Source organism: Spea bombifrons, chromosome 9, assembly GCF_027358695.1.
Source record: "Spea bombifrons isolate aSpeBom1 chromosome 9, aSpeBom1.2.pri, whole genome shotgun sequence".
Classification (NCBI taxonomy): domain Eukaryota; kingdom Metazoa; phylum Chordata; class Amphibia; order Anura; family Pelobatidae; genus Spea; species Spea bombifrons.
In genome coordinates this window covers 2,759,367-2,774,682 of record NC_071095.1, presented here as the reverse complement: position 1 = coordinate 2,774,682, position 15,316 = coordinate 2,759,367, and the positions used below count along the sequence as shown (strand labels likewise).

Below are 15,316 nucleotides of genomic sequence, written 5' to 3'. Positions count from 1 at the left end.
GAAGCCATACGCCTATCCCAATGCATGTTTAAATCTCTTCCCTGTATTAGCCTCTACCACTTCTGCTGGAAGGCTGTTCCCTCTCCATCTTATTTGCAGTGAATTGTTATCCATCGTTGAACTATCCCCAGGTGTGTTGCTACACTAACTGCATCCACTCCTTTCTAGTGGATCGAAGTAATAAAAAGAAAGGGTCTGAAACATAATCGTACTGCTGGTTTGTCTGATTAAGTAACTAATAGTGCAGCAGCATCCAGCAATAAAACAGTTAAGTTTTTGGCTAGCAGATACCCCGAGTCCACTTGACAAGCTTCCCTTTTGTCATCTTAAATACAAGGCGGATAATCAGCCATCAGAAAGCATAAGGAAAGGTAGAAAGCCATACCGAAGCGGCCATTCCTATAAGCCATGTTGCTGCCAGCAGCCAAGGGAGCTTCTCTGCGTCTGGACCGATGTCCTAAAAACTAAATGCGTCTCGCCCCTTCGTTCTGTCTGAACCCGTAGTGTGCTAATACACAGGTACGGGAACCCTGCCCTTGCCTATGTGTGTATATAATCAGGTTTTTGTGCAAAGAATAGCCCACACCCTGTGATGCATGCAACCTCTGCGCACAGGAGTCATGCCATGTGAGTAGGCATTAATCATTAGATGAAGGGGTTAAAAATCTAGAACATATCTAAGTTTCTGCATTACAGCATGCGCTAATAAACCAGAGCAACTCCCAGGATCCGGGAACTATAAACGGCACCCATATTTATTCTCAGCGCTGAAACATTCCTCTGTTATGTAACGTTAATTAGTGCAATTGGGACGAGCTCGGCACAGGCAAGGCAGCCTATTATAAATTAACACGTTGAATGCCAGAGATGGGATGTACTATCCTCTAAAGGGTTAGCTAGAAAATTCTTTACCATCCAATTTAGTAAAGGTGATTTTGGAGACCATTAAAACTCACAAATGTTCTTCTTTAGGAGGTGAAGTTTCTCCTTGGGACCAGAATCCCTCTTCTCCTCCCCTGATGCCCCTCTTTCTTTCCTCCCCTGATCCCCCTCTTTTCAAGGAGCTCAGAATGTTTGCTGGGTATGAGGCTATCGCAGGCTTCCATAGCCCTAAAAGCCCTGATAATGTGTATAGAAACAGCAGGAGATCGGTTTATAAATGTAATTGTCTAATTCCCTTTGTCAGTCCGATACGTAGCCGTAAATAAGCAACAAAGTTACATAAAACATCTCGATAAAGTCCTGCTCCGTAGCCGAGAGGCTACATGATCTCGAGGCGTGAGCGTTATGAACCAACATCTCTGCCGACAAGGGTCGCTGGTTTGGCAGTTTGGACGCCTGTGATCTCATGGGAGAGGCCAGCGATATATGTAAATGTATACACTAACACGAAATTAAAACACAGTACGTTACAGACTGGCCCGAGGGATGATGACTTAATACATCCCTGGTGTTAAAGGAGCAGGGAGCCAATCCAAGGGAACGGAATGGACACCCTCTCTCACGATCCCTACCTTCTCTGACGACCGCTTCCGTGTCTCGCAGCTCCACTTCCGTGTCTTAAGAAGAGAGACGCGGAAGTTGTCGGCAGGTAAAATTGTAGCTTTTTTTGCTTCTTTTTCTTCCATTTTGTGGGAGTCGGGCCTCATTTTCAAAGGTTCATACAAAACGAAAAAAAATGTGTTAAATGTGTAATTCGCACAAATCCGAATGTGCAAGTCTACTATACAGTGAGGGCAGTAAAGATCTGGAATGCTCTGGTTTAAGGAATTGGAGGTAGTTTTGTTCATCTATACAAGCTTATATACTGGCCATTATAATAAAATATTTGTAGGAAGACCAGGGCTTCATTATCTTTATTATTATTATTATTATTAAACCCAGAACCACTTGGCCAAACTAGTCGCCTATTTTTCCTGCTCTAAAGACCTTGATCAGTCTCGTCTTAGATTCAGGAGCCGTATGCCGATCCCACGCATATTTAAATCCCCTCACTGTATATGCATTATGCAGAATTGTACTAGAGAATCGCAGTAATACCAAAAAAAAGCAAAGAAATAGTTCATTCTCACACCATACCCAAGACTGCCAGTGAATATTACCCTGGGCAGGGTCACCGGCATCTCATTCAGTAATGTTTTGGGTATTTTACACAATTACATCACATATTCTTGGAAGTCCCTTCCAGGCTGTAAGCCCTGCCAAATGTGGCCACGCATCCGTGGACCTCTCTTCTCTCTCGGTCGCTCCACATGGTGAATAAACGGGGAAGAGCAACGAAGCTGTACTAAGCAACAGCCACTGATCTGGTCCAACACTAAAAATAAACCCATTCCCCAAAGGGCCAGCACTCTTCTGCTTTCAATCCACTGAGCAGATTTAATTCTACATTTAAAAAAAGCACGGAACGCTCATGATTTTATTCCCAAATAAAATGCGTTTTCATTCATCTTATTTTTACTCTTTTTTCATCATCTTACTGTACGCAAGGACAGCTAAAGTCAGCAATTCTCGCTCTTCCTTTCGGAATTTATCTTTTCATCTTAAAATGATTTGGAACACTTTGCTTATATGGGTCATTTAAAAAAGGAAAATGTTACTGATTTCCGTTAGTGTCGAAGTTGATTGGATTATTAAAAAAAAAATCTTTTGAAGCCGATTAGAATTATATGGATGTACATTATATAATATAATACGATTTTATAATTGGCACCTTTGTGAGAAACCGCATACGAGGACGGAAACAAAAACAGTAGATGCTGTGGACAGATGGACTCAGGGGAAGAAAAGGCTATATTTATAAGGGCAATAGTGGGGCAAAGTTCTAAATCTGGAAGAGTCACCATGGAAACGATAGAACCTTCTTAGAAAACTTTCCACATTTAGTACTTTTAGTATGTTGGGGGGGCAACCAGTGGAATGGCCTAATCGTCCTTAACATTTAATTGGTTTTTTTTTATGGTGAGAAGACCACATTTTAAACTTCACGGTAGAATCCGATTCTATGCAGCTGTTCTCTCGGATCTTCTCAGATCTGCAGTAGGGTCTGGTCCACAAAGCCCCAGGCTTAGCAAGGTAGTTGGGCTTCTAGAATTAAAGATGCCCCATCAACGCTCTACCAAAACCATCTTTCTTTCAACAATCCTTGGAAACTCTAGGTGCATCCCAGTGGGATTCTGGCCTAGGTCGACTAAGCCTAGAGCAGCAGGTCCAGGGGAGCGAAAGCCCCTCTGCACAATAGAGCGCTTCTGGCTCCCTGCAACACCACTACTCAATGGGCCGGTTAAAAGGGAGATCGTTGACCGCCCCCCCACCGGTCTATTAACACAACGCGTACTGTGCTGAGCTTCAAATGGTGTCACATCCCAGTGCCTAGAGATATGGACAGTGGAGCAGAGAAATGGCAGGCGCTGGTACCCTTGGTTAGACGTAGTGCAGCGCCAAAGGTTAATACATCACTAGTATTTCCTTTAATGGGACCAAGAGGGCCGCATCACTTTTAACATAGGGTCCATGATAAGGCCATGTTATGGTTCTAAGAAATAATCCACGAAGCGCCTTCACAACACTACAATGTAAACTTCTATACGAAAGTAAAAGGAGCTTAAAAAACGAGATCAACAACTCAACCAACTAAATAAAGCAAGGAAAAGTTTGGACGAGATATAAACTCCTTCAGGTTTTACAACATTCCGGAACAAAAAGCACAAAACTAACTAAAAATAGCAAGGTATCCGTAAAGTAAACAGACGGTATATTAAAGCTCTTCTTCTTGGCCGTCAGAGACTGAAACAAGTTGTACGACCAGCAGTTCAATTTGTAGCAGGTGATTCTGCGAGGCTTGTGAAAGAGGGTGTTCTTCCAGTGTGACTTCATAGGAAACGACCCAAACCACGCAACCTGAGTGTTTACTCCTAACAGTTAAATATTAACCTAATGGCAAAACATCCTGTCCCTTCACTGCCACAGAATCCTAAATGCCTACCAACATTACTGTATACGGCGCAGGGGGGTTATTACTGTATACGGCGCAGGGGGGGGTGTTCTCTATACGGCGCAGGGGGGGTGTTCTCTATACGGCGCAGGGGGGGTGTTCTCTGTACGGCGCAGGGGGGGTGTTCTCTGTACGGCGCAGGGGGGGTGTTCTCTGTACGGCGCAAGGGGGGGTTTCTCTATACGGCGCAAGGGGGGGTTTCTCTATACGGCGCAAGGGGGGGTTCTCTATACGGCGCAGGGGGGTTCTCTATACGGCGCAGGGGGGTTCTCTATACGGCGCAGGGGGGTTCTCTATACGGCGCAGGGGGGTTCTCTATACGGCGCAGGGGGGTTCTCTATACGGCGCAGGGGGGTTCTCTATACGACGCAGGGGGGTTCTCTATACGACGCAGGGGGGTTCTCTATACGACGCAGGGGGGGTTCTCTATACGACGCAGGGGGGGTTCTCTATACGACGCAGGGGGGTTCTCTATACGACGCAGGGGGGTTCTCTATACGACGCAGGGGGGTTCTCTATATGACGCAGGGGGGTTCTCTATACGACGCAGGGGGGGGTTCTCTATACGGCGCAGGGGGGTTAGGGTATACAGCAATATACTTTATTTACCTTTTAAGGAATCTGAATAATAGTTTCAGCAGTGACATGGCAGCACAAAATCTAAAAGAAAAATGGATTTTTAGCAATTTTTTCAGTAACGATGAGTTTGTTTCATGGATTTCCATTGAGTCAGAAATGCTACTTCTTGATTTTTTCCGCATGGCATCCATCTGACATCCGCTTGCGCCAGCGCCCAGAATTTATAATAAAATCAATAACAGAATAATACAATTAATAACGGAATAATACAATTAACAGACTAACAGTGTGTGCCACACCATCCTGCTAAACATATTACCATATACATGAAACTATACTATTCATTATGAGGGGCCAACCCCAGACAGCTTCAGCTTGGGACATATTTCATGAAAACCTAGATTATTTTTTCATCTATTCTGTAAAAAATAGTGGAACCTCCAATAATTAAAAAGCTTTGTAATATCTTTACTAAACATGTTTATTATACACAGCTGCCGTGCCCATAAAAAGTCACATTATCGGGTAATCTTAAACCTGGTCCACCCTTGGCCGTGTATTTTTTAAACCGTATACATGGGGAAAGGGATAGGATAGCTAATGATTAAATAATCTTACCACTTTTCTAAAGGTCACATTAGTAACACATAAGTTACTCAAGTTAATCAAATTGTTACATGGAGTTGGATAGTTCGGCGCGGTCTACCAAGCTTTCACCATCCGTGGGGGCATAAGAAATGCTGAAGAAAAAATGTCTGATTTAATTCCTGCTCCTTAATGTGCCCTGAAAGTGCCCAATCGAGTCAGATCTTGGGGAATAAGCGGTGTCAGGATCAGTTATAATCAGCATGGAGCTAAGTGTTGAGAGCCACAAGGTCAGAGAATATTTCTGGACAGAAGCGTCCTTTTAACTAAACTCCATTAACGTAGATCCGGAGAACGTTAAAGGACGCTCCAGCCATCATATGCACTTTAATTCACCCCTTTAAATGGTTTTGCAACTCTGCAGCTTCTCCTAAATACAAGTGTTTTTTACGTCAGCTACGTGGTCCCTTTAATTGTTTTTTTTCTGCAGAATACCCCCATATGCATTTGCACCTTTCTTCGCAGCCTAGCTAGTTACCTTACACATCTCCTACCTGCGTCCAGGTCATCTACTCGCCGCCAGAGAGCTCCAGAGTTGGCTCACGCGAAAGCTTTGAGGGTGCAGTCTTACGAGACCCCCCCCAAATACTCAAAAAGAACTCCCACTGATTTAGTGCAAGAGGCACTCATGAGAACAAAAGTTTGTGTGTCGCGGTTGACCTGCTTTTCCATTTATGAAGTATTTAAACTGGTGACTAATTAAGAAATACTTTAGTATTTGAGATTTCCGACATCAAAGAGAATGAAATGGCCGAGTACGGAGATTGTTTTAACCGCGGCATAAGATTTGGTCCGTAGCCTCAACAGGACGGTGTGAACATTCACAAAACAATGATCTTCCAAAGTGTCCCACATGAAGATGTCTTAAGCATCACCATCACAAACACTTTCTTCAAAAAGCTCCACCTTCACAACTCTATCATCTCAGGCTTTGCAGCCATCATCTCAACAACAAGATGTCATAATTACAGCTTAAACACATAAATATCCGAGTATCACATCCCGCATAGACGTGTGATGTAAAGTGCGGACAGCAGCAGACCATGTATCCCTTAGGCCAAGTGTCCTCCTCAATACCTTTACTAGCAGTGGGGTGTTTAAGTTGGGGGGGGCTCCTTAGGACCTTAGGATATATTCCATCTCAGAAGGTAATGTCATCAGGAAAAATATACTAAGGAGGCCGTGCTGGCCATGGCCATATCTTCCTAGTGTAAGTGGGACGGCTACAAAGTAGATATACTGCTTCCCCAACTCATTTAGCTGAGGTGCACCAAGGAGTGTGATGGACAGAGATACCTGCCCCTAGTTTTGCAGCAAAGCGACCCCTGGACCGTCCACCTTAGACATAAGCCTAGTCGCCCAAAGCCAATATACGCTGCTGAAGTACAGCATATGGGAGGAGGGTGGCCTCCCTTCCATGCAGTGTCTTATGGGGGGTGGCTCTTTAGGCACGCTCGGTTCCAGCTCAGATAGTCCTCTGTTTTCTCCAGGATTTGCCCACCTCTTGTCTTATCAAGCCAGAGTTTCTGCCCTTGGGCAGGCACCATCCTATTTTTCCTGGGCAAATATAACAGTTTGGCCCCAAAACCATGACAAAAATGCCAACTAATGTGACGTAACAGCTGAGACGTGTGACATCACCACTACATTCTGTTTTTATGGACCGAGACACACATTTCCATCTCTTTAAGGTCCGTATTTTCATGATAAACTTTCAGAAACATCTTCATCAGGACAAGGTTCTGGAGGTCATCTGCTTTACAACATTAGCAACGTTCAGATGCCCTGCTTTACAAGCACCAAGCCTCCTATGTACTGGATCTACCATCACTGCCCTGATAACGAACACCTTGTATTATCCAATCACGCGAGCAACAACATGAATTAAATCTACTACTCCCGACAGTCTCATAATATTACATCAATGTTAACAGCGTTGCCGGGTTACAGAGAAGGACGATTCGCTTCTACTAGCGTATTCTATAGGATGGCACCCTAGTGAATTTATAATACAGAATAATCTATTTTTATGAAATAATCCCAAATTATTATAACATTAATCGGCCATTAACCAGTCTGGACGCTCGTAAAGAAATTCAATTTTTTCGTTATTTTTACTGAACCGGCTTTTAAAAGAAAAGATGATTCTAGAGATATTTAACAATAAAAAAAAATGGTTCTGGGTTGGGTTCTACTTGTGATCCAGTAACCAAGGAAACCGCCGGTATGTTCCGGTTGTATGTATGCATGTATGCGAGCTGTTCGTGGGTTACGGTATGATAGTGGTGTCATGTAATAAGTATTGGGGAATAGGTATGAGTACATAAGGAAGGGAGGTCTCTGTCCTGCAGAGCTTACAATCTAACTGTTGATTTTTACTATATTTCAGCAGAATATAAATGTTTTTTGTATATACAGCCCCATTTCCGGAGGTATGTTCTGGTCTGATAAACCCATACATTGTGATTCACTGGAAAGTCCCTTTGAAGTCTGTCGGTACAAACGTTTGCCGGGATGTGGCTCCTGAGTCCAGCGGCTGTGACAGATAACCCTGTGAGTGCCAGAGGGCTGTGAAGCACCCCTGAGCAACGTGATGATGCACCGCAGGCTTTAAACAACCCGAAGCAGGTGTACTCACCACGTCACAGGCAGTACGGAACTCTCAAGGGCCCAGAGCAGTGTCCAGGGGCAAAAAAGTGGGGCACATGTCTGTCAGTTGCCATGGCGATTGCTCCACTTTTAAAGAATAGAAATAAAAACAGATTCTGGGATTATGTATATATGTGTGTATATATAATATAGTGTACCGCTATAAATTGATGCAATCACCATGGCAACCAGGGCAATGTTCTTGATTATTGCTCCATTTTTAACACATTATGTCCAGTTCCTTAATTATCACCCCTAATGTTCTCAGTAATTTCTATGTAAAGATGCGCGTCGGTGTTATTATTATACATTTATATTGCTATATTGTGTAAACAATGGTAAACAGATACAGCCACTATTAACTGTCTGAGTGCCAGAGGTATACAGCACAAGCAGTGCTGGCACTGAAAGGGTTAAGCTAGTGGTTTTTGGTGCAGTAATAGAATGTTTTCTATCTAAATGCACAAAATAACGCATATATAATGTTTGCTATAAACACCAGCAAATGTAAATAAACTACTGTCTATAAATATAACAATGTGTATCGCCTACAGAGCCAAAAGTTGTGGGGGTTCTGGGGCAACTAAGCCATTAGGGGCAGGATGGCATAGTTGATAAGGGGGGCAACAAACCCATTGCTCCTCCCCTCACCCAAAGAGCTGACTGCTAATCCCCTGTGATGCTGAGCTGTCAATCACTGCAAAGAGGTTCTGCAGCAGCTGATCAGTGGGTTGTGCATGCTGCCCCTAGAAGGAGTGAAGAATCCACAGCGGGGGGGGGGGCATTTAACCATTTACTCCCCTTAAGAAAGTTGAATGGTGTATTATTTACCTTGCAGGTTCTGGACCCTGATGTCACTGATGTGTCCTATCAGCTCCTCTCGCTGGAACCAGTCCCACTCGTGTCCAGCCATGAGTGGAAGTGGGAGGGTGGGCGCTGAGAGTGTAGGGGGCAGGTAGAAGAGGGAATCCTAACCACAGTCCGCACAAGTTAGCGAGGAAGTGCCGAGAAGCCGTGGGAGAGCGCGGCTCCTCCTCCCGGCGGAGGGGGACAGGTCCGAAGCGGGGGGCAGGAGGAGCGCTGGGTGCACGTGTCCCGGCCCCCCGGCTCACCCTGCTGCCCGCCCGCCTGCCCTCCCGGCTCACCCCGCTGCCCGCTCGCCTGCCCTCCCTGCTCACCCCGCTGCCTGTCCTCTACCTGCTGGGGGGTTGCGGCATGCCCTCCGCCCTCTCCCCACCGCTGGCTTCCAGGTAAATGTCCACCTCACTGCCTGCCCACTCCCTTCCTCCCTGGCAGTTACATGCCCTCCCCTGCCAGGGGTTTCTTTCCCACCCCACTTTCAGACCACAGCAGCAGCTTAATGCCTGACACACTGCCAAATAATTGCCCCCCCATGCCAACAGCCATCTACCCACCCTGCCAGCCCCATTGCCAACCAAATACATGTCCTTGCGCCACTCATTGCCAGCCAGATGCCAATCCGGCCAGCTAAACAACCACATGCGGCCGACTTACAATCACCAGATTGCCCGCTCCTTGCCGGTAAATGCCATCCGCTCTGCCCACTCTAACCAGCGTGATAAATGCCAGCCTATCTTTACCTGCCTCCCAGCTCACAGCCCCTTTATCTGCCCCATTGCCTGCTTACATCTGCCCACATCTGCCACCCCGCCTGCTGCACTGCAAACATCTTTAATTACCCACCATAGTCTCAGATACCCTGCTGCCCAAATCCCTGCCATGCCACCACCTGCCCCTATTACAGAGACCCCAGCCAGTCTGTCCCCTACTCGCATTCCTGATCACTCGCTGCCCACACGTCTACCAGATGCCCTTTCACGATAATGCCAGTCCGAGTGCCTGCTTAGAGACAGAGGAGCTGATTGCTTGTTTGCCGGTCCGCTCACGCTCATCACTTTCAGATCCATGGATCTCACATTCACACATTATGGAGCTGACTCCTTATTCTACCCCGCTGTGACCCCATCTGACTCCCAAATTAGTGCTTTTGCTACCCATATGTTATGGTTGAGATTCCCTGCTTGAATGCAGGTGACTCAAGTGTATCTAGGCGTTTTCAGGGCATTAAGGTGACCCGGCTAGTGTTTTACTGGCGGATGAGTGAAAATACAGTTTAGGGGACACTAGGAATTAAGGAAGATCCACAGCAAACTGGTAACTTTCTACTCAAGACAGTTACTGAAGACGCCCCACCTCGTGGCGCAAAACAAGATTGCCTCTCCCACAGGGGTAAACATAACCCGTGCACAGTGCTGATCTGTCACACTTAGAAAACACAATTTTGTAACATTCCACGATGCACTTGTTTAAAGAACTTAATGAAATGTTAGATATTCCGCACACACAGGTTTCCAGTGAGCTGGGGGAAGCAATTTCCCTGCGCGCTGCTCACTTCCTGTCTGCCTCCACTACAAAACATCTAAACCTTAAACGTATAGATCCGGGAATAGAAAAATAGTTAAATAGTCAGTATTAATATGAATTAACTCCCTAATGTCCGGCTGTGCTGCCACCTTTTAAAAAAGGGCACTTGTGCTACATTTGGAGCAATTAGGTAGAATTCAATTCGTTTCCATGGTGACAGCTTCACATTTCGAAGTTGGATGCCAAATTGCAAATCTTTCTTTGAAGAGGCTCTTCACTCGAAAGGAATGGCTAATTGTGAAAATAAAATCACAGGCTCTCTCTGTATGGACAAGCTGTCCATCTCAATCAAAGTAGTTATGATGTCAAGCGGAATATCGAAATTTGTGTAAAGACCCATTTAAAAATAGTGTTTTATGTTCACAATAGTTTGGTCAAGAGAGCACTTGCCCCGTCAGCACCCCCCGTCCCATCATTTCTTCCTCCCCCAGTTCCATATGTTAAATAAACCTCCTTTATGATCTTTACTATAAAACTAGAGGGTCAAACGTTTAGATGTAATGTAAAGAAGTTTTACTTTAGTGAGAGGGTGGTATGTAGGTGGCACTGCCTACCAGCAGAAGCGGTAGATGCTAATACAGTGAGGGAATTTAAACATGCGTGGGATAGGCATACGGCTCCTGAATCTAAGACAAGACTGATTACGGTCTGAGTCTTCACAGCAGGAAAATAGGCAGACTAGACGGGTACAATGCATACCTCCTAACTTCTACCCCCGGGGGCGCAGCCTGGGAGGTAGCATCACACAGAGTCAGGACTGTCTCATGTAAAACAAGACAGTTGGAAGGCATGCAAATGGTTCTTCTATGCCATTAAATTCTGTGTTTCTTGAGATACTGTGATGTATTGTGTGATGTCATCGCACGTGTCATTCAAATTAATCACTCTACACTTCGGAACAACATTTTCTGTCTGTTCTACATGAAATGTATTGTTTTGTCTTATAACTCAGGGATGTTTACGTAAAAGTGATATTTTAGACATAATATTATTTGGCCCCTGGGCTGGTTACAGAAGCCGGTCTGTCCATCAGCGAGTTATCAAATGGTACTTTTTAAATATAAATAAAACATTCTATAGAACAATGATAACATTTAAGAACACAAGTAAAGTCACGTTACATCTTTTAAAATAAAAGAAAAAAAGCTTTCCGCCCTTAAATTATTTCATAAAAAAATAAAAAATACAACCAAAGCGCCCAAGTCTGAAACCGTATCTGATTAAAATTTGGGGCCGGATTCCTACTTCCATGAAGTTGATTTCAGAAGCAGAAAACAAATTGATTTTAGCACTAGAGATAAATATATCACGGTTAAGGGTATAAGAAGCGAAAAATACTTTGTGGACTCTACACCTGATAATATTTTTATGATTATCCTATTAAAACGTGATTTTATTAAACCATACCTAACCCACTGGGTTCCGGAAGTTAAGGGGTTAAACTCCAAGCACACTATTCCTGAACTACATGGCATTTTGGACAGTTTCCGTTTATCTGGCAGGATGGTGATGATGATTCATGTTTAATAGTATAATATATGACTTGTATATTAAACAAGCTCCAGATATATTAAGGACAGGAGGAGACAAACCAATTCAGTGTCACCTGTGCTCAAGGAAATCTTTATCTTGCTTGTTTTGACTGATGACCTGTGCTCATGCACGTAAAATGAAATTACATTTATTTTAATTTTTATTTTTTTTAATTCTTTAAGAAATGCGGGCGAGATCTTGCTTATAATTACTGGTTCCCTTACGTGCCTTTGAATGATGTTTATGTCTTTCGGAGAGTCTCAGACAGTCTCGCACTCTCTTTAAACGGTTATTAAGGGTTCTTGTCAGTTTGCAGAATTCATTGTCGAACGTTCCGATGCCAAAACCTGAAGCTTCGAACGCGGTGAGATCTTTCGTTTGGTTGTCTGCACATCTGAATATTTAATCCCCTTAATACCAAGCTTCACAAAATAAAATGTTGACATAACCTTGGTAAATCTCCAGGCTGCAGATAAATTGGTATCAGAACTTTCTGCCCCTTGGTTTTTGTAGGTTAAGAAATAACAAAACAAAAAAAGGAGAGAAGGGTCACTTTTTTTTTAGCAAAGTTTGTCTCTGAATGTGGAGTTTAGGAAGTAATCAGCTAATGACCGGGGGAGCGAATCGCAGAGCTGAATCAGACCTGTTATAGTCTATTATTACTGTTATTATTAAATAATAATAATGATGATTATAGTACTTTATTGCTGTGTTATAGAATATCAAAGCGTGCCTACATCCTCCTAAAATAGGGCATAGGGCCCATCGTATTTAGTAGCTCAGTACGAAGATACCAGGTGTAAAGAGTTGTTATTGTAAGGGAAGACTGGAACATCTTCAAGAAGTCACCAAGCCAGTCTCGGCAGATATAAGCATAAAGCAGGATTTGCAGCACACCTGTTGAAGAGCCTCCTGAATGCTGTCCGGTACCTAGTGGTATCCCACGATCCTTCTCCTCCTCTGAGGTCAAGTTAGGGTCCCGGCTCATCTCTAGTTCAGTTCTAAGAACTCAACACCTTTTAATTCGTTGTAGAGCTTAACAGCGACCCAATTTAAGATCAGCTCAATGGTAGTATTGTGTGGGTATCTTTCGGTGGCCGTCAAATGTTGATTTTAGCTCACTTGTGCCATTACAGAGTAAAAATCATCATGGACTAATCAATCTCATCCCACCTGCAAGGGCAGTCCAGAACATATATGGGTGGCTGTCCGCTCTCAGTTGAGTTATCCTCAACAAGAATCATCATTGGATATTCTTCAAAATTATCACTTTGCGTGCAGAATTAGACTTTCGTGAAATACCCAGAATATACTCATCCAGGAGGAATGACATGTCTTTATTTTCCTGCTTTTTTTTGTTTTTCTTCAGATGAACTTCTTGAGACTCCGGATTGTTAATCGTCCTCCAAATTCTAGATGTTAAACCCCATTAAGCAGCAGAACTTCATTAAATTCTGCATTAGTTGACAGCTGTATCCCGCCTGATTCATTGAACCAGTTTCTGTGAGAGACCAGGCCGGCCAGGTCATTAACCCATTCCTTATTTCATGGTGCATGCAATAGCCATTTTACATTTTTTTTGGTACCAAGAAGCAAATGCATAGCAGTTAAAGTTTAAACAATAATGTCAGCAGCCAAATGTAATCAGATCAACGGCTTTGAATGTTGGTGGAATTATGTTGTCAAGATGAAAACAACTCTGACCTTCCTTTTTCACCAGTCATGGCTGATATTTTGATTTGATGGTGGAGATGTTTCCTCGGTAATCACATTAGAGAGCTAAAGCCTGAGATGCTCCCTAGTCCCCACCGTAGGACAGACTAATTAGCTGTCTCTTATCGGCGAGTTATTCTCAAGCCCTATGGTAGCTTAATATCTATCCTCCATACAGGGGCTTTACTAAAAACCACAGGACCCTGGTGTGAAAATTGTGCCAGCCTCCCCCCCATGTCATCAAGCAACATGTCCCACAAAGCCACCTTTATCCCCCACCTTTCCCTAAGCATCTAGTGCCATCCTAACTCCCAAACATTCTGCCTCAAAACAGCTATTTGCCATCATTGCCAACCAAGCAGCTTGTGTGTACCTTATTTGCCCTTTGCAATATACACTCTGGCACACATATATAGACACACAAATTTACACATGCTAACATATACATGCTTACACATACACTTACCCATACTCACCAACACACACACACACACCCTCTAACACCACCTATGCTATCTCATGCTCAAACACAACACGTCCATGCTAATACCCATACATCTATGCTAACACAAACATGCATTCATGAACAAGGAGATGGGAACAAGTGTAATTACACCACTGCCCACATATGTTTAAATTCCTTCATAGTGTTACACTTTGCCACTGTGCCTGGGAGGTGGTTCCACTTATCTATGTCACAAACCGGGTCCATACAGGGGACTGTAATGACCCAGAGCGCCCAAAAAGATTGTGTTCAGGAGTTACGGTGCAGTAGCGGAGTTGGACAGGGCCTGGTGGAGGGCGACAGCACTCTCACGGTGGGCATCTAGGGTTGTGCAGCCACATACCAGAGCCCTGACATAGCAGCGGATGATGACAGAACAGAACTTGGAGATATCCTGCAGGCACCCTGGAGCAGGCATGAAACATAGCACCAAAATCATATGTAGGATGCTGCAGGCTGAGTGTATGGAAGCTAAGCAGAGTATATAGCAGAAACATAACAAGAAAGACAGGGAGACCAAGCAAGAACCATAACCAGACAAGATATACATAATACAGGGCACAACAGGGTACAACACAAGGAATACTCAAGATCTGACATGAACAGGACACCCCACTACCGGGGGCTCCAAGACAGGCCGGACACCCCACTACCGGGGGGGCTCCAAGACAGGCCGGACACCCCACTACCGGGGGGGCTCCCGGCCTGGACACCCCACTACCGGGGGCTCCAAGACAGGCCGGACACCCCACTACTGGGGGCTCCAAGACAGGCCGGACACCCCACTACCGGGGGCTCCAAGACAGGCCGGACACCCCACTACCGGGGGCTCCAAGACAGGCCGGACACCCCACTACCGGGGGCTCCAAGACAGGCCGGCCACCCCACTACCGGGGGCTCCAAGACAGGCAGGCCACCCCACTACCGGGGGCTCCAAGACAGACAGGCCACCCCACTACCGGGGGCTCCAAGACAGACAGGCCACCCCACTACCGGGGGCTCCAAGACAGGCCACCCCACTACCGGGGGCTCCAAGACAGACCACCCCACTACCGGGGATACAGGTTACATCACAGACTGACACAAATAAACAGAGGACCTAGCCTAGGACTGTATGATAACTATTGGAGATTCCATCACATCTTATGGCCATAGTATGCTTAGCCCACCACTACGCCAAAGTACTCCAGTGATTGTGGGTCCTAACGCTAAACCCCACTTACAGAGGTACTAATAAACTGAACATTGAATCC

At 44.8% G+C, this 15,316-nt stretch overlaps 1 protein-coding gene across 1 annotated transcript in view; it reads right to left on the bottom strand.

Annotated features, from left to right (window-relative positions):
- Positions 1–8,861, bottom strand: part of CLMN (calmin) — a 43,052-nt gene extending 34,191 nt beyond the window's left edge. The window contains exon 1 of the mRNA XM_053475262.1: positions 8,699–8,861. Within this exon, the coding sequence (XP_053331237.1) occupies positions 8,699–8,780 (82 nt within the window). The 5' untranslated portion in view covers positions 8,781–8,861. The remainder of the gene's footprint in view (positions 1–8,698) is intronic.
- Between the last annotated feature and the right edge of the window lie 6,455 nt (positions 8,862–15,316).